Here is a 19,522-nt window from a genome sequence, read left to right as displayed (position 1 = left end):
CCTTCCTATCGCCCTCCTCTCCCGCCTCCGCACGTCCCCAGGACTGGGACGCCAGGGGGAGAGGGAGAGTGTAGTTGCTCAAGGTTGGGAGGCTGGGGATTGGGAAAACGTGAGGAGGGCGCAGCAGGTGCCGCGGGGACTGGCCGGGCGCTGACTGCGGGACCTGCGAGGCGGGGTCGAAAGACTGCGTGCTCGACTGGGCCCTGCGCCCCCCGGGGCTGTCCACTCCGTTGGGGTTGCAGCAACGCTGGCAGTGGGAGCCGGGTGCCGGGGGCGGCTGGCTGGAGGGGGACGTGCTCCCGTGCGCCTGGCAAAGTTGCACACCTGCAGGCTCCCTGGGATAGCCGATGCAGCTGCGCCCTTTTTATTTTTCCCTCGGAGAGGCCCCTCATTCCTGTCCGGGCTTGGCTTCAGCTGCTGCAGGGTGGGCGGGGTGTGGTGAAGACCCTGCCCCGACCCGTGCGTTCGCCCGCCGGAGGCAGCCTTCCTTCCGCTGCCTGAGCGCACAGCTGGAGGGTGTAGTGACACCGCGAAGGGTAGCCTAGCTTAGGACAGGTTGGTCCCCGGGGACAACTGTCGCGAGTTCCCACCGGAAAGCAAGTCGGGGTGAAGAAGGGAATTGCTCTCTTCTATCCCTTTTCTCCAAAAGCTCGGGCATCTTCATCCTGCTCGCCTTAAAGTCACGGCTTATTAATACATACTCCCGTGTCCTCCCCTGTACCGCGCTTTCACAGCCCAGGACTAAGCCTCAGGCTTTCCCGGACCCCGCTTTTAAGCTCCCGCCCCATTCCCCCCCTCTCAGTCAAGCGACCCACCTCCAGTTCTCCCGGGACGCCAGGGTGCTAAGTTCGCCTTCCTTGGAGCCAAGCCTTGCAGCCGGTGGTGCGGGAGCCTCTGCGCCCCCGTCCTGGATCCCGCACGTCGCCAACCCTGTCCCCTCATTCCCTGGAGAGAATCCCTCTGTGGATATAGCTTCATAAGCTTTGCCTCTCTTCACCCTCCTACGCTTGGGCCACCCCCTGGAGGAAGCTCTCTCAGGCCAGGACACTGATTATTTATTTCCCCATCTTGCCAGCAGAGCAGGTCTGGAAATGGGCTTAAATGACTTTCTTGTAATTCCTCTGCAGAGATCGTTCCGTATCTGCCTCAGGCTCCTTCTCTCCCGTTGCCCCCCTCTTCCTTTCATTTCTAGTTGGTTAACCCCTTGGGGAGACTGAATGCTTTGACCATTACCCGCTTGTCTGCAGACTCTGATCTTACAATTGCCTGAATTACTATCTCTGGAGTAAAGGGGCCAGTTTATTTATTCCTTCCCAGAATTGATTGTTGTTGCACGTGTGAGATTCAAATAACTGGGCCAAAGGATTCTTAAACAAGTTCTTTTAAGATTTCAGAGGGTGCAACTGTGATAGGACTTTTATTCAGAAATGAAACAGAAGAATTTTTAGAGGTCTGAAAGACAATGACACTTTACATAATTTTCATTTAAGATAACAAAATCCAGTATAACAAATTGCACAAATTAACCAAATAACACTGATTATACAATGCTCTTTTAACAAATAAGTGTGTACTGAAGTAACCATATAGATCCTAAAAATATTTCTATTAAGCCTAGTTTACAAGCTCCTGTACAAAAGCAATTATAAATAGTTCACATCTAGAAAAAATACAAATAACCTTTAAAATAGAATTTATCCTCACATATAAACAGACTTTGTAGAAAAAAAAAGTATCTTAAAAAGTATGAATTTTTTTGTAGCACCAACCATTCATTTTATTTTTTAAAAAGTGAAAGTTACAGATAAGGATTTGGTTTCATTTCTAGATTACCCAGATTTTAATAGAGCAGGAAGATAAAAAATATCAACAAATATGGTTAACAATCATAAAGAAGCACTAAGGAGAAGAGGATGTAAGGAAATGTTTGGAGGGAAAACCTGCTGTGGAACATACAATTAGGTCACTTCTGATCCACTTCCCTTCACATCAGTGTCACCCTTTGAGTACCTGTTACATTTTTCAGTGGAAGCAGAATTACGTTTCCTACTGGAACTCGAATCTCTGGCAACAATTGTGAAATTGCACTGGTATTAATGTTCCTATCACTTTGAGATTGTGAGTTAGAGATGGCCAGGAGCCCCCTGATTTTTGGCGGGGCCATTTTAGCTTTACAGGGTGAACCCACAAACAATTTGACACTAGGATAGTGAAGTCAAAGGACACCTTAGCTGGAATTTTTAAAAAATATATTATCAACTTCTAACACTTAGTACGTCATTTCAAGAGCATGGCACGGATTCAATTTATTGCTGCTTTTTTTTTTTTTTTTTGGCTACAAATATAATTTCTTTTCCAAAAATTTACAACTTCTGTACAAGTATTCAAAAAAAGTGCAAAATTAAGACTTCTGTATTGTGGGTGTGTTTCCATTTCGTCCTCGTGACACACAACAAATGGAGCCTATCTTTATTGCCCTGTCAGAGAAGGAAGCTCCCATGGGCTGCTTGCTGTGAATCTGACAATGCAGTCTCTGGTGTTGCCAGGCTTTATTGCTGCTGTCTCTATTCCCCTCCCCACACCCCCTTGTTGCTTAAGTGCTCCATTTTCCGCTCACTAAGAAAAATAAAAAATTAAAAAAGGTCCTTTATACATCATTTGAACCCTGACTTGCACAGGAAGAGAAGCTATCATACAAAGAATCACTCAGTGATTCCAAATTGTCTACCCCAGGCCTATCTGTGCTATTCAAAGATGCTTCTTCATTTTTTTCTTTTTCTTCCTTTTGTCCTTCAACCTTGTTCAGAGAGTTCTTCTCTTTTTCTAACAAAATCATAGTTTTGCAGTTATATTTATTGAATGACTCCAGGGAAATTTTAGATAATCTATTCTCAGGATCTTCTTTTGTTTCTTCAACTTGTTTCAATTTCTGCAATAAAAAGACAAAAATATTAGAGACATATTTCTTGGGAAAATCAAGTTATTCTATCCAATATTCAATTATTGTCTGCATAACGTGCAATTTAAAGGGATAGAGAGAACCTACAAGTCTTTAACAACCTTCTTGTATAATTAAAGGTAATAATAAAGCCAATTTTAGGGATAAATCAAGACTGTAATCATTTTACTGAGATAAATAGGTCCCGATTTGCAAACTGGTAAAGTGCCACTTAATTTCATTTTAAATGGATCTGCTTGAAATTTGTTCAGGTAAAGTGCCTTATATGTCTTCATCAAAGTTTCAAACTCCTCTCTTTTCTTACTAAGTATTATTGGTTGTCTTGTTTCTAAATATGGATAGGGACTGAATTTCAGCCAGAAGTTGGGACTATATAGGGAAAAAAAGGTATACAATCCCTTAAGTTGCCATGAAGTTTCAGTACCTGTTAGACTTGTCAGAAGCACCGTCATCTGTTTTGTCCCTTTACAAGTCCTAAGATATTTGCAGACCTGATCTCCAGGTCTGTGGGTGTAGATTCCAAGAAGCCCAAGGGCCTAAGAAAACATAGTAACACTTCTGCCCATTAGTAACCTCTCCCCTCCAGGAGGTTCCAGCCAGACCAATTACCAGATGTCTCTAGGACTTTCTAGAACATGGTGGTCATACTCAATTATTCAATTATTGTAGGTAAATTCTATAAACCAATGCTTTTCTTTTCTTCTTTTCCTCTTTTGGGCAAAAAGTCTATCCAAACACCAGGAAGAAGTAGGGACAGGAGCTTAGATATAATAATAGCTACCATTTATTAAGCATCCATCATGTAAAACTCACTAAATATATTTTCTCTAGAAGCATTTTCACAGCGGACTTGCAAGTTGTATCCTCATTTTAAAGACAAAAACACGGCTCAGAGTGACAGAGTTATTTGCCCAAGGTTACTCAGCAAGTAACGGGATCAGCAAGTGAACAGGATTTGAATTCCAGGCTGACTGCCTTCCATGCTCTTGTTCCTGCTAAACCGTGCTCTTATGTAATAAAAGACAAGATTTTTTTTTTTTTTCATTTTGCCACCCAAATATTCCATTTAAATAACTTGGCAGACCATCTCTATTGCTATTGTCCCAGGCTCAGGCAAATGCAATTCTCTTCCCCAACCCATCCCCCACATTGTTATGCTGGATGCACAAAGATAAAATGAAGAAACTGTGTTTTGATCCAGGGAACAACACACGTAGTCAAAGCCTCTGATTCTCATATGCTAAATATTTAATAGAAAGAGAAAAGAAAAAGATATGGCAGTGGATGGCTTTGGTGTCCCAAGAGCAGACTAAGACACAGTTTCTCTTTCCTTTATGGAAATGGCACAATTCTATAGGAATATTTAAAAATCATCCTTGGAGTGATGCTTATTTCATTCTACCATTAACTTAGAGGAGCATTCCTTACAGAGTTCATTTTCAATCTCAAATGGCTGCCTTGAAACCAGACACAAGCTAAGGAACAGATCTCTAAGTGCTTCCAGAAAAGTGGCTCCATAATTAAGACTAACACCATGCAAAAGCCCTTTTTCATACCATGCCAATTTTTAGACCTAAAAAAAAAAAAAAATTCATTTATTTATTTGAGAGAGAGAGAGAGAGCAAACCTGAGAAGCAGAGGCAGGGAGAGGGAAAGTGTATCTCCAGCACGCTTCACGCTAGTTGTGGAGCCTGACTCAGGGCTGGATCTCACCACCCTGAGATCACAACCTGAGCCAAAACCAAGCGTCTGACATCAACCGACAGCACCACCCAGGCACTGCTCCCAGGCATTTTAAATAAAGAGTTATACATAGTACAATATTAAAAATACACGGGGAGCCGGAAATGTTTTGATGTACCAAATGCCGGTAAATAAAGGACGTTAACGGTAGTTTTCTCCTCGCCTGAATCTCTCTTCCCTTTTTCTTTATTCAAGAAGCATGAGCATTTTCGTTGCCCATTTCTGGTCACAAATGGATCTCAAATTCATTCCATAAACACTTACTAGAGAAGCGAACATGATGCAGGGGGAAGGCGTTGGTGTTGGGGATAGACAGCAGCCTCAAATTGCCAGGTGTGGCCAAGGGAGAAGTTGAGGCTCTGGAGGCAGAAACAACCGAGCTTTGCCCTTTAACTGGCTGTGGGAGCGCCCTTGAGCTCCCTTCCTCAGGTGTAAAACGGCGATAAGACACAACTATTTCAGGATTATTGCAAGTAGTCGAAATAGAACACCTTGAGGCCCAACACACACTAGTAGACGCTCAATAAATAGTACAATAAATAAATAAGAGTGAGGCAGGATTCTTATTCCGGACAGTGTTTCTGAAACTGTCCTCCAGGCCAGAAGCACTAGCATCATGGGGGAGCTTGTTAGGAATGCAAATTCTTGAGCCTTGCCTGGACTTACTCCATCAAAAATGCTGAGGCCCTTGGGGTGCCTGGGTGGCTCAGTGGGTTAAAGCTCAGGTCATGATCTCGGGGTCTTGAGATTGAACCCCGAATCGGGCTCTCCGCTCAGCAGAGAGCGTGCTTCCCCCCCTCTCTCTCTGCCTGCTTGTGATCTCTGTCTGTCAAAAAAAAAAAAAAAAAAAATAAAAAAAAAAAAAAAAAAAGAAAGAAATGCTGAAGCCCAGCAAATGTGTTTAACAAGCTCCCCAGGTGACTCTGATACATGCGAAAATTTGACAATCACCTAGTCTGGAAGAACCTGTGACCTGGGAGGGCCCACAGACAGATGATAAGTATAATTCAGTGTATTGAGGTAGAGATGAGGAAGGAGTTATTTACCACTGAAAGACCCACTGTGTCAGACATAAATAGTGCGCCATGTTTTCCACATGTTTCATGCTTGTTGCTTCGTTTCCTCAGTCGATTATAACAAAGGCCTACAGAGGTGACGAAAAGGAAGGAATGGCCCCGTAAGAAAACTCACATGGCCTTCTTACTCTTGCTTTTATTTTCACGGTTTTTAAAGAAAGGTGGGTACAGAGATATTTCTTGACTCTAAGAACTAGATCAGTGCAAGAGGGCCAATCCAGCTACCAGGCATTTAGCCTCAGTGTTGGGGAGCGATGGGGAGTGGTGAGGACTGGGATCAGCTCAAGACCATGTGTCCGTTCTAGGGACAGGAGCAGCTAATTGTCGCCATGCAGAAACGTGGGTCCAGAGCTTCGGATTTTGAAGAGGAGGCCACCCATCTAGAACAATACTTGCTCGTGTTTCAGGTCCTCTGATGTTTAACTAATTTGCTTATATTAAGAAAAAACCAAAAACAACAGCCCCAAACCCCCCTCTTTATGTCAAATGGCAGTCTTTGTATACATTTTTTGAACTTCTGAGGTAGAGAAGATATTTTATCCATTTATGTCCTGCCTGACCTCCTCCTCTTCCTCCTCCTTCCCCCACCAGCTTTCTCCCTAGGGGCCTCGCCCCTTGCTCAGTCACCAGGGGATTCTCAGTGGAGACTTGACGGATCAGTCCTCTCAAGCATCAGCAAGGTACCAACGGTTGGCTACGTACGCCAGGAGTCCTGACAGCTAAGAATAAAAGCACAAAAGCATCTTACTTCCCTGCCTCCAATTAGAAGCATAGCAAGCTGGATTCAACATTGTCTTGTCAGATCCCGGGTGTTTTAAAAAATGTTGATGTCCTCTAACATTTACGTGTAAGATACAAGGAGGGCTCGAGGTCACCCAGTTGTGTGCTAATGATGATCTGTCGAGCGGTAACAAAACAGGGCACATTAGACTGCAGCCACTGTATGCGAAGGTGCTTTGCAGACTAATCATGGTAATAACAGTTAGTATTTAATTGAGAGTGTGTTCTGTGGCACGACGCACGGACTATCTGTTTTCAGCCTCGCATCAGTTCTCTGGTGGGGGGGGGTGTCATTAGTTTCTCCATTTGGAGCCAGTCAAGGCTCGAGGAGGTGAAGTCACCTGGTTAAGGGCAAGCAGCAGTACATGGTGGCCTCTGGGGTTGGCCCCGGGGAAGTCGGCCTGCAGAAGCCACGCTCTTCCCCTCATACCTGGAAAAGAGCTTTATGAATACCAGCCACTATTAAATCTGAGGAGCATCTGAAGTGAGCATCACAGACCACCACCCAAAGTCATGAGAAAAAGCCTAGTACAGATTAGTGTTTGACGAGGATTGCGGAGGTTCCCTGGGACACCCTCATTTCCTTCATATATTGTGTCTTCCTGGAATTTTGATAAAATGAATAGGCTACATTTGTCACCTATAGGTGGCAACAGTTGTACAGTTCACTTTCTAGCAGGGCTTTCGATTGCACTTGGGAACAAGGTAGGGATGAACAGGGCAGGAGAAAATATATTTCCTGTTTCAAATACATAACGTTGCCATAATCTTGAAATATTTTCCTGCTTTCAGTGTAACCACGGCGTTCTGAGTGATAATTCAAGCAAGTAGATAGTGACACAGTTTGAAGAAATCCCCTGGAAGGAATTAAACCTCAATTAATTTAATTCCTTGTAGTCAAACATTAATCAATCAATCAGAGCCATCTACTATGCGACTGGCTTTGTGTGAATAACTGTGTGGTCTTGATTCTCAGAGGCAGTTCCGCAGAGGGGGCTCCTGGAAGGATTCTGACAGGGGAAGAGGATGGAGATATACGATGAGACGGGGGCATTCCATGGGATTCCTGTTGCATCTGCCACCGTTCTGTGTCTACTGTAGGGGCAAGAGCTGCTCGAATAGTCTATGTCTCTTGCCCTTTCAGATTCTGTAATGGGCAGGATCACTATAAAGACAGGAAAACACATCAAGAGGTTCCTATCATAAGGGGTTCTAAGAACCCCACCCAGACTTGTTAAGTATCACTCAGTATCTGGGTTTTCAATCATACATAGTTTTTATTTCCAGGGACTTCTGCCATCTAAGATTCCACTCAGTCTTACACCAGTCTGGAAGGCGAGGGAGGCTAATGTGGGATATATTCTCCATGGGGTATTTATGGAATCTGTTGTTCACACAAATTCAAATTCAGGGGAAATTCAACCTGGAAACTCATTTTCCTGATTTTCAACACAGAATTGTATACCATTAAAAAAAAATTTTTTTTTAAAGATTTTATTCATTAGAGAGAGAGAGAGCTTGAGAGGGGAGAGGTCAGTGGGAGAAGCAGACTCCCTATTAAGCAGGGAGCCCAATGTGGGGCTCGATCCCAGGACTCCAGGATCACGACCTGAGCTGAAGGCAGGCGTTTAACCAACTGAGCCACCCAGGCTCCCCCATATACCATTTTTTACTTCCACAGTCAACAATAATCATGGAGTAGAGATTCTGCCTAGACCAGTGCCCTGAACACCAGGAAGGATAAAATCGAAGGTGATATGGGCCCTTGCCATAAGGAAAAGATGGGGAGAATGATATAAGGTGATAGAGAAAAACTCAAGTGATAAACCAGGAAAAAAAAAAACATATCCTTGATGATATCAGCTTCAAAGAGATCCATGTTACACATGGCCAGATACTCTTGCCCACAGAGAGGAAACAAACAGGAAATTCACAAGATTGTGTAATGGATCAGTGTTTTATGATGAAGGCCACTCTTTCTTTCAGTCAAGTTTCCATCTGTTGATTGTCTCTTGAAAATATTGGTGAGTACATCTACTGTAAGATGTCAGAAGGAGATTCAGACCTTCTTATGAAATTCAAGTGTAGCACCGTTCCTCAGCTGGGCATTAATACTTACAAAGAGGATGGCATTTCCAGCACAAATTAGTGTGAACAGTACCTTCATCAGCATAGTCTTATTTCTCTATTGCTATAGAGATTCACTGCCAGTCAGTTCAAGAAAACCCTTGCTAGGAAAATAGCTATATTTGCCAAATGCTCTTACTATGTATCAGGTACTGGGTTGAATGCATTGAGTAAGTTATTTCATTTAATCCCTATCATCCCCATTAGGTGTATAAATGTATAATTATGTATATATACAGAGTAGAGAGGTGTAAGTACTAGGCTCACACACCTGGTTAGTAAGTTAGGAAGTCAGGATTTAAGCAGAAGTATTCTGACTACAGAATTTGGGATCTTATTCACCATGCACTAGACCAGGTATTTGGAAGCCAGTGTTTAGTTTCCTGGAATTGTGTTAATTACTTTGGTGACCCCTCCATACCTAAGTGTCTTTACATTAAAGTTTTTAGTATCTTCCTGCTCTATCAAGCTCCGTGACTCTAAAATATTCTTAATTGGCTGTCTTCTGTGCATCTCTTATTGGCACAGTAAATAGCTCTCCTCCCCATCTTAGTGCTGAACAAACTGAAGACTAAGATAAAAGAAAAAGGCTGGTGGGAGAATAAAATATGGGCTTTATTAATGAGGAAGCTTACATTGGAGGATGAGGTTTCTCACTGCAAATAAGTGAGTTTCCTAGTACTCATCCTAGAAATAGTCCTGGTAACTATTGGGGCTGGGGGCAAGTATCTTCCCATAAAGCCTCTTGCATAAAGGAATAAGACAGAAATGTGCTTCTCCTCCTAGACTTGCTAATTAAAGCAGCTACCACTGCTTCTTCGGAGGAGAAGTGAATGGAGGGGATGCCAGAGATGCTAGGAGTGTTACCCTAGGAAGTTCCCTCCACCTGCAAAGAAGCACCTGAAATTGGGAAGAAGTGTCTTCACCATGCCCCCTCCTCACCACCCAACCTTTTTCATTATGTATGATGATGCAGATTTTAACTAGATAGTCATAAGTGCTCTAAGGCCAAAAAGATGCAGGAGGTAGTTCTTGGGGGGAGGGGGATCAAGTTTATGAAAGACACAAAAAACCTCATAGATGACAGTGAGTGGAGTTGTGCAGAGAAAAGTCTTCATGGGCAAAGAAACAGGAGAGAGGTGATTCAGTCCATGTGAAAGACAGAGGAGCTGCCAGGTGGATGCAGATAAATCTAAAAGAGGAGACAGTTTGGTTAGTCCTGGATGTTGGGTTCAAGTTGAAAGTATGATTTCCCTCATGTCTTCCCTGATGAGCTACTCCTGGGCACTGGAAGGATGAATTCAGGGCAGAGTTTTGTGTTATGCTCTTGCTGTGAGAATGGGGAAGAGATATTTTAATCCTGGGCTCCTTAGTTGAAGGTCTGTGCACTTTGCAAAGTCTACGTTAAGTGATATTTGCTGGGGGAGGGCCAATCTCAAGGGAAAAGATGCCGCTGAAGTCATTTCTCTTTCCTCAGAGTCACTAATCTCCCCTTTAATGCCACCTCTTACTGTACTCCTGGCGGAGCTACTTTCTGAGTGAGACATAAAAATAGATAGAATGACCTTTGGTGAAACAGAGACCCTCCAGACTTTTCTCGAGAGTTGTGGTGTTAACCCTGCTAACCAGGTCAAATTCCAACCCAGATAATTACTTTCTCCCAGTGCTCAGTTCCTTTTATTACCTCAACTGGATACATTACTCTTCAGTTGCCCTCCTGAAAAATTAATGTGACGGACTGGTAATAGAGAACTACTCTCTCCCTCCAACCACTGGTCGGGAGATGTGATTCAGCACTTGAGGGCACTCTCTGTTTCCTTACTGGGTTCCCGAAGATTCTCAGTATCTCCAGGGCAAACTGGTTTTATTAGGTGAAAGAGTAATTTTCAGCTGAGATGTGTTTTTATGACTATATTATTAACTATATTGCTGTCTTTTATCAGGATCAATGACTTTTAGTGACCTTCGCTGGAACCCCTGAACCCAGCGGGGAAAAAAGTGAGCTTACTTTTTGGAAGGAAAAAAAAAAGGCATGAAGTGAGGTCCATAAGGAAGGAAACGGGAGCTAGAAAATAACACCTTGTAGAAAGGAAAAGAACTCGTCTCAGAGATAAACAGTGGCCCAAAGGACATTTAAAAACTAGATCCAAAAGGCAGTAGGAAAGAGAAATCATTTTATCGCAAAGATTGGAAATGCTCCCATATATAGAAAATGAGGGAAGATGTGGGACATGCCTATGTCAGTGGGAAGAGAAAAAAGGATCACGAAAAACCGCCACAAATGTAGCTCATGGCAGATGAAGGCATTTGGGAAGAGGAAAGGCATGTGATGAGTAAGTCTGGATAATACTGTTATAGGAACATGCAAAGAACTCAAAGAACTCACGTCTCTGAGTTCTGCAAACTCCAACATGAGCGCCATCACTTGAAATGCCCATCCGAAAAGATATTTTTGCATTTTTGTTTTCCAGGTTGTAGATGAATCTACAAATCTAATTTAAAATGTAGGTTGGTCACCTTCAGTATTACATCAGATGAGATCAATATTGTTCAATTTCTCCAAAAGTAGAATCTGCACTGTTTAAAGCCACCTAGCATCAGGAAAATAAGCCAGCTCATTGGTACTGGCCTGTGTAATTAGCTTTAGCTAAATGGAACATGCTTATCTGTGTTCTTAGATTCCTTTTTCTTCTTCTAGCACAATAACTAAAAATTAACTAAAAAATTAACTAAATTTTTTATTCAAGAATGAGAATTGAGCAGGTGCTGGGTTGGGAACTTCTAAATCTGCTTGTTTTACTGTCAGGGTTAATGATTCCTGCTGATGAGAATGGAAGCATCAAGCCTTTTCTGCCTTTAATTTATAGGCACTATTATGACTAGAAAGAAATATATATGCTTCTCACTTCACTTAAAAAATTGACTAGACTTTTTTTCTTTGACGAACTCTTCCAGCATTTCATGTCTTAAGTCTGATCCCTATCCATCCAGCAAGCTGGGCCATGTCTGGTTTAGATGTCAGTGTGTGTCCAGCAATAGAGAGCCTGTGAGTATGAAAATACAGTATGAAACGACTGAGGAAAATACAGTATGAAACGACCATCTGTGTATTCCGGGGCCATACGGCTGTTTTCATTCTGGAGTGATAGATGTAGGGCTCCTCTTACAAGAACAAAAAGACACTTATTTGTAGGATCAGATGTCTGTAAAAAGGTTATACAACTTTTTCCTCCCATGGAAGTTCTCCTTCCAAAGAAAGATCTCCAACACCATCATAATGCTGGTCATCATCAAAGTGTGTCTGGAAATGCTAAGTTTTTATTATGATGCACGCTGTGAGTGCCAAAGCCTTGGAGAAACTTTTCATGTTATTCATTAACCTATAAAGAGGCAACCGGAAATTACTTCTAATGGAATTTGGTAGATCATTTGAGAGTCACACTATGCTATGGCATCCAATCTATTAGGCACTTTACAACAGCCAGTAGAGTCCAATGGGACTGCTAGGTAAGGTTCGTCCAGGAACACAGATATCCGTGGATGTTAGAGTGTTCACTCTATGTTTGAACTATTCATCTCCTAATGCCATCCATGTTTCAGCTTTAGGACAGGTCAGCCTTTGCTCTGGATGTAGTTTAGTTATTCCCCAAGGATATGTGACATAGTCTTGAAGTCAGGGCAACTCAGAATCAGCACCCATTGATTGATCCTTGTTCTAGAGAGAAGACTCCTTGGTGGGAATTATTCCAAATATTTAGGAATACTGAGCTTTCCATTCTGTGTTCAATTCTAGTTTATTGTGACAATTGTAAAGATGTTCTTATCCCTTGTTACCCGGTAAGCAGCGGGCGGGGAGGGTTCTAGGATGGAAGAATGTCCTAGCTGAGAGAATGCCAGTGGAAATCTGCTTTCATTCTGGATTCTGTCCCTTGCTCTGCCACAGTATGACTGTGAACTCATTGCTTCAACTCTGTATGCAGATGTTAATGAGTATTTAAACAGAGATAATGCTGCTCTTGCCATATCATTTATTTATTTACCTATTTATTCAACAGATATTAATGAGCATCTGCTATGTTCTAGATAGTATTCTAGACACCGGGAATAGAGTGGTATAGGAGACAGAAACTACTGCTCACATGAAATACACATCTTAAAAATTCATTAATATGATAGCAATATAGAACAAAGCTTCAGATGTTTTAGGAGATGAATCCTTGAGAAATAAGTTGAAATAATCTATCTAGCCTGCTCTTTGATTCTAATAATGACACTTAGAACACAGGTATCTTGTCAATCGCAAAGTTGTGGATATGCCTTTTTGCCCCAATTCTGTTTTTGAATTAATGCCCTTGACTTGCTTAACTTCTTTTAGTCTTTTTTCATTTTTCATCTGTAACAGCATTTGGGCAAGTGTTTCTCATAGGTTAACTAATTACTATTTCCATTCACCTTTCTTAACCTCTCTGGGCCTAGTTATCTCCTAAATTCAACATGCTTAAATGAGAATTTCTTCTCTTTTCTCTAATTCCACGTTGTTGCAATAATGACCAATTTTTAGAACTTGTGCCCCCCTTTTTTTTTAGTTATTCAGAGCTGCTCATTTTGTTTCTATAATAACTCACCCACAGGATCTTTTTCTCTATGAATTCTTGGCCTAAACAGCCAAACTGTCTGTTTGACTCTGAACTTATGAGTATTTTATAATATAGGCTGTATTCATATCAATGTCTCACTTCTCAATTAGATCACACACTTCTTGAAGCCACAGATGAGATTTTATCCTGCTTTCTTTCTCAGATTCTTGACATCATGTATTATATCTCTTGGAGATATAATATTCATGGCATATCAATAAAGGTGGTCCCTGTTAGATCTGCTTTTACTACATCATTTCCTCTGGAGCTCAGAGACTTGATCAAGTTTCCTGTCATGTCTGTTTTTCCATGACAAAGACACATATAAAATAAGACTAGTTCAGACTTTCACGTGACTTGTGCTAGCACAACCCACAGACATACCAGCAGTGGCCTGGCCTCTCAGATGCCTGGTTAGCATCCAGAACCAGGGTGAAACAGGCATGAATGGATGTCTGACGATTGTCTACTTTGGCCAAAGCAATTTCCTATCTGTGTCAAGAGCAGAGACACGTGCACTCACATCCTATGGCATCCTGGTTGGGCAGCTCTCTGCTCTGCGTCCTCCCCTTTATTCTGCACCCCCCGCTGGGCGTGGCCAGCAGTGGAGTGAGGCAGCAGATGCCCTCACTTCCTGGAAATCCAGGAGGAATAGCCAAGACAATAAAACTTCCCAGCGGATGAAATGTTATTCAAAAGAGCAGGCCCATGATAGATGGCACAGACATTGGCTCTGTCCTTTTCTTAAATGCTTCCTTCAGCCAGCGAGTGCTGCCTCACCTCATCTGAGTCTGGTGGAAGACAACGTGCCCAAATTCTGATTCTTACCTCCTTAAGATGGGGGTGGGGGGGTGTCGACGTGAGTGACAGTGTAAACATGACAGTGATGACATTCTTAGGGGCAGCAACAAGGCTGACTGTGTAGGCAATAAACCCACCAATATTACTGGGTATATCAAATCATGAAATTAAACTGTAGGGAGATTAAATTACAGGGGACTTAGTACAAAATTCTAGTACCAGGCAGCATGCAATTTTTTGTTGTTGTTGTTGTTCTCTCTCTGCCACCTCTGTAATATATTCAGTTGGCAAACTGACTCCTGCATTATAAAAGGTATTCTCCTCATAAACCACCCAGGCTGGCTCAATGCTATGTATGAGGTTTAATTCAGTTATCCCCTACAATAAAAAATAAACTTTTTTCTTGTCTCACATGCACAGAACAATTTAATTTTTAAGGTCATGTGAAAATGCAAGGTGTCTTGCTCCAAATGAAGCATGTTTGCCCCACGCAGCTGTATAAACACAACTCGATCGCTACGGGAATGAAATGGGGATCGACAAAATCAATAGTTAATTGTGTGACTCAGGGTCTTTCATCTCAGATCTAATCTGTAAAGAAGGGCCAGGGGATGTTTGCTTTTGATTTTCTTAAGATATTATTTAAAACCTCTCTGTCAGGCGGAAGAGTTCCCCAGGTCTTCACATCGTTTCCCTGACTTATTTGGCTTAGGAGCAGTCAAGGTCATACTGACCCTGTGGCCCTTCCAGTCTTTACCTTCAAGTTCAGTGTGTTTCTCAGCCAAGCTGCCTCACGTGGGGTATCTGGCTGGCACTAAGGCCAGACAAACTTTATTGTTAAAAATAGCCCGCCATAATCGGTACCGGTCGCAGTGGCATTAGGTTGTATCATAAACTACTTTTTGGTCTGTTCACCAGACAATCTATAGTGCATAGCTGTCAGGCGGCCACCTTCACCTCCAACCACATCAGCAACATATTTTGTGCTGTGAAGATGCATGATTTTGTGACACGGCAAGAACATGTGAGTTGAGCCCGTTTGGACAAATATGCTACCGGTTCCAACAATCTAAAAGGGACTAGTGGGAGGAGGTGCTGCTGGAACAGAACCCATAAAAAGTCATCCAGTCTCATTAGCCCAAATGGATGAGAAGGGCAGGAGGACAGGCAGGCTCCTCTGCACAGGGAATAGTACAATAACATCCAGAAGACCACGGGACTAACGGACGGACAGCCTGGACCCTTGTTAGAGCACGGCAGCACTAAAAATGTAATGTTTGAACCTCTTTTCCCTTTAAAGTGTAACCTTTCATACAGTAAGTTAAGCCTTGCTCTCTCTTACATATTGTTAGAAGCCTTCATCCATTTTGGGGACTGAAGGCAAAATAATTCTTGAAATAATGAATCATTTTTCTTTTTCCAGCTTGTCCAGAAATCCCACGATTATTTTGCTGTTGCAGACAATGACCTTCTCAAAGGAGGCCTATCAAACTTTCAAGATAAATAATGAGAGGGTCTCTTTTTCCTGCCTCAAGGAAAAAATTGCATGGAGGGAAGATGTTTGTGAAAGCCTCAATATGTTCATCCCAGGAAGGGCAGCAGCTCCAAGGGAAACGGAACAGCACGTGTATTTCTGTGCGACCGGCGGCCCCATTCAGCGGGCCCAGCAGCGTCCTTGGAGGGACCTTGGGGGAGCCACCTAAGCTCTTCGCCCAGTAACACCAGAATCAAATGATTCGCTGGTGACAGGCAGAGCACATTTTAAGCCTCTTGACTTGAGAGAGAGTTACCTAAAGGAAAGGAAGAGCTAGTTAATGCCTCCCTCCAACGACACTGAAAAATGTGGTTCAGACTTGGTAGGTCCAGGAGCTAAGAGTGATCATAATGAATTCCCATCTTCCCACCAAGCAGCAGATATTCGAAGGGTGAAAGGAGCCTTTCTTTTGTTCTCCGTGGAAGCAAGGTCTTACAACCCAGGTAGAGAGCCGCAGTTGAAATGGCAACTTTCTTACGATTTGAGCGCTTTGGGGATGCATGGGAGTACAGGCCAGATGCTCGGGGGCGAAGACCATCTGCCCACCCTTCTTTGGCTCTTGTACTTAAGTCTCTGTGGACATCTGAAGACCCAGACCTTAACTGCAGGAGCAGGTCCCCTACGCCTCTGAGTCCCCTTCCTATCTCTGCTGACATTCCTCCCTTTCTCCATAGATGGCTGAGGGATGGCCTGGTGCTTCTGGACCAGGGGGAGAAAATTCAAAGGAGAGGACCCAAAATAAGAACAAAAGCACGGATGGTGTGGGTGGGTGGTGGGGACTGTGGTGAACTCCAGAGCACCCACCCCACTGACTTATTTAACGAACATCTATGTAGCACTGGTTACTGTCACTGGTTACTGAACTCTGTATAAAGAAGAACCCTATAAGGCAGGGGTCATTCATCCCATTGTTTGTCATGTGAAGAAAAGGAAGCACAGGAGAGCTAAGTGTCTTGCCCGAGGAGGCTGTGAGGAGCTAAGCAGAGCGGGCTTCACACCCAGGAGGCCAGCGGCACGTTTCCGGCTCTCATCACTGTTCCTCCTGCCCGAGCGGGGGCTGAGTTTCACCCTGGGGGGCATGTGGGCCCTGTTGCTGAAACCTGTGATTTCTCAAGAGAAATGGAAATCTGGAATTCATATATGAAATCTCCCAGTGCTTATTTAAAACAAATGTGCAGGTTAAACAGAACCCGTTTGTAATCAATGTGCGATTCCCCCATATATTAGCTTTGCGCAGTGGCAGTATCGTCGTAGCCAATGAGGTTTATCCGAGGTGCGATTATTGCTAATTGATTCGCCCATATTAGAACCTATCAGCAGCTTAGTGATCTGAAAGGGATGGGGGTTCCCTGCACTTATTGGCAGAATGGTAATGATTACCTAGGCCGTCCATCCTGGGGCAAGTGCATTTTAAACAGACACAAAATGCCTCACAATGCTTCTATGTTCCTTGCCCTTCCCTTCTAAAACAAGCACACAAAACACAAACAGAAACAAAAGTTTCACAAGCCACTCTTCAAGCATTAGGAATAGCCAGTGACAGAGCTTTTTCTGGTATCTGTCAATTCACACCCAACACATGGGCTGCTGCCTGGTGTGTCACCACATAAAAAAGTAGGATAAGTGGAAGATGCTTTTATTTTAAATCTTAATGGATTTTTCTGCTCTTTCCTTGGCTGGGATGGACAGGGAAGGCCATGTCTCTTGCCTTCTGACCCATCATTAGAAAACCACACACTGAGGATATTTTTCCAGACTGCGGAGTACAAGAAACCAGTATGTTTTAATGAAATGAGGCCTTTCTTCAATAGGAGCTTCTGAACTTATTCACACGTAGGGTAAGGAATAGTTAAGGGGACACCTGGGTGATGCAGTGGGTTAAGGATCTGACTCTTGGTTTCTGCTCAGGTTGTGATCTCAGGGTCATGAGATTGAGCCCCTTGTCAGGCTCCACACTCAGCACGGAGTCTGCTTAGGATTCTCTCTCTCTCTCCTTCTGTCCCCACCCCCCCCCCCCCAACAACCAAATAAGTTTTTAAAAAAAAAAAGAAAGCACAGTTTCACAATGAAGAGCCTTTGAATTTCCCCAGGCTTACATTTCACCTATCACTGCCTGGCCTACCACTTCTTTCCATCAGTTTTTAGTTTTTGTTTTTGTTTTTAATGTATAGGATTTAGGTCGATATCTAGGAATATGGCAGATCTAGTACTTTATGTTTTTTCCATGTCAAAATGAAAAGCCAGTGATGAAATAGAAAGACATTTCAAAGATATAGGGTTCCCTCTGGAAAGGGGACAGAGAATAGGGAGGAGAGAAAGTTCTCTATTCCCAGGCAAGCTCAGGAATCAATGTGCTCAACCAGGCAGTATCCAGTGGCAATATAGGGGCAAGGGTAAAAAAGCAATCTCAAAAGTAATCAGGATACAAATGATCCAGGGCTTTAAAGATCAAATTGAAGCCGCTCAGCAGCACCTTGACAACAAGCCAGTAAGCATGCAGATAAGTATCAAGCGTGTTATTTAGCTGGCCAGCTGAGGATGGCAACCGGCTGAATTTTGAGCCCAGGCAGTTAGTATCTCTGGGTTCTGGCTCACATATCTCCCTTTCTCCAGAACGTCCTCCCCACTTTCATGCCAGCCAAGGCCCACTCATCTTTGGAAACTTCGACGGAGGAAAATATCCTACGAATTCTTTTCTGGCCAGAGCCTTGACCGCTGTCCCTTTCTTTCTCCCTTTATTCCCTGTGCAGACGTTATCGTGGCATTGTTAAGCCTTGGTTGTGTATACTGGTGGTCGTGGCTCAGTCTCCTGTGGAAGCTATGACCCTCTTTATATTTTCATTGTGCCCAGAACACGCCTGGACATAGGAGGTCCAGAAATGTTAGTGGAATAAAGGGAGGATGCTAATTGTATTTCTTATTTACTGGTCATCTTTCTTTTCTATAACGTTTTCTCATCTTTTACCTAATGTACTTTATTGCCTTTGAAAGAGATTGAGCCCCCAGGCTAAGATGCTGTACTGTCTGGTAAGAAACATTCATTTATTTCCCGAGGGGTAGTTGATGGTCTAATCACCCAGAAGACACTTAGATTTCCTTTATTTAGAAAGTGGAGACAATAACTTCCTTAGTAAGTAAACAGGAAAATAGATTTTGACTTTCGAAAAAATTTAATTAACATACAGTTTTCAAGGAGACTTTCTATTGCCACAAGCCAAGCTCCTTGAAATAACCAGCGCCACAAAGGACCTCAAGGTTATAGATGGAAAGACATGAAATAAGTGAGGATTATATCATCTAGGAATGGGAAGACTGAGTATGTCAGCGAGGCTTCTTAAATATCCAAGTAGTTAAATGTGGCAGGAAAAAAAAAATCCTCATTCTACACAAAATGAGGGAACTGCTTCAGAATGAAGTTTTGAGAATACTGTGATGAATTTCAAGAATACCGATGTCCTTAAAGAACACCAGAGGGGCGCCTGTGTGGCTCAGCGGGTTAAAGCCTCTGCCTTCGGCTCAGGTCATGATCTCAGGGTCCTGGGATCTAGTCCTGCGCATCGGGTTCTCTGCTCAGCAGGGAGCCTGCTTCTTCCCCTCTCTCTGTCTGCCTCTATGACTACTTGTGATCTCTGTCAAGTAACTAACTAAAGATCTTTAAAAAAAAAAAAAAAAAAAAAGGATACCAGAGATTTTGGAGAGCCCTGGAGTGACCACATTCCCTATGTGCAGGATGGAGTGGCACCCTAGGGTCGCCTTGGGTGCCACCTGACCTGGGCTGTGTCCCCAGGCACGCAGAGCGAAATGCTATGTGGTATAAGCAGACCAATGTCACGGATAGTGATTTTTTCTCACATCAGAACTAGCG

At 43.1% G+C, this 19,522-nt stretch overlaps 1 protein-coding gene and 1 pseudogene across 5 annotated transcripts in view; one reads left to right on the top strand and one right to left on the bottom strand.

The window, feature by feature from the left end:
* Window positions 1-1,398: 1,398 nt before the first annotated feature.
* Window positions 1,399-19,522, bottom strand: part of NCKAP5 (NCK associated protein 5) — a 949,833-nt gene continuing 931,709 nt past the window's right edge. For 4 of the 5 annotated variants that reach the window (XM_059394413.1, XM_059394408.1, XM_059394409.1 and 1 more), the window contains one exon: window positions 1,399-2,929. In XM_059394413.1, the coding sequence (XP_059250396.1) occupies window positions 2,648-2,929 (282 nt within the window). In that variant the 3' untranslated portion in view covers window positions 1,399-2,647. The remainder of the gene's footprint in view (window positions 2,930-19,522) is intronic. The other variant, XM_059394410.1, reaches the window with a different exon arrangement.
* LOC132014684 (U4 spliceosomal RNA) lies at window positions 16,883-16,951 on the top strand (annotated as a pseudogene).

Source organism: Mustela nigripes, chromosome 3 (genome assembly GCF_022355385.1).
Source record: "Mustela nigripes isolate SB6536 chromosome 3, MUSNIG.SB6536, whole genome shotgun sequence".
NCBI lineage: Eukaryota > Metazoa > Chordata > Mammalia > Carnivora > Mustelidae > Mustela > Mustela nigripes.
Note: the sequence above shows the minus strand (reverse complement) of the source record. Positions and strands in the feature narration are given on the sequence as shown.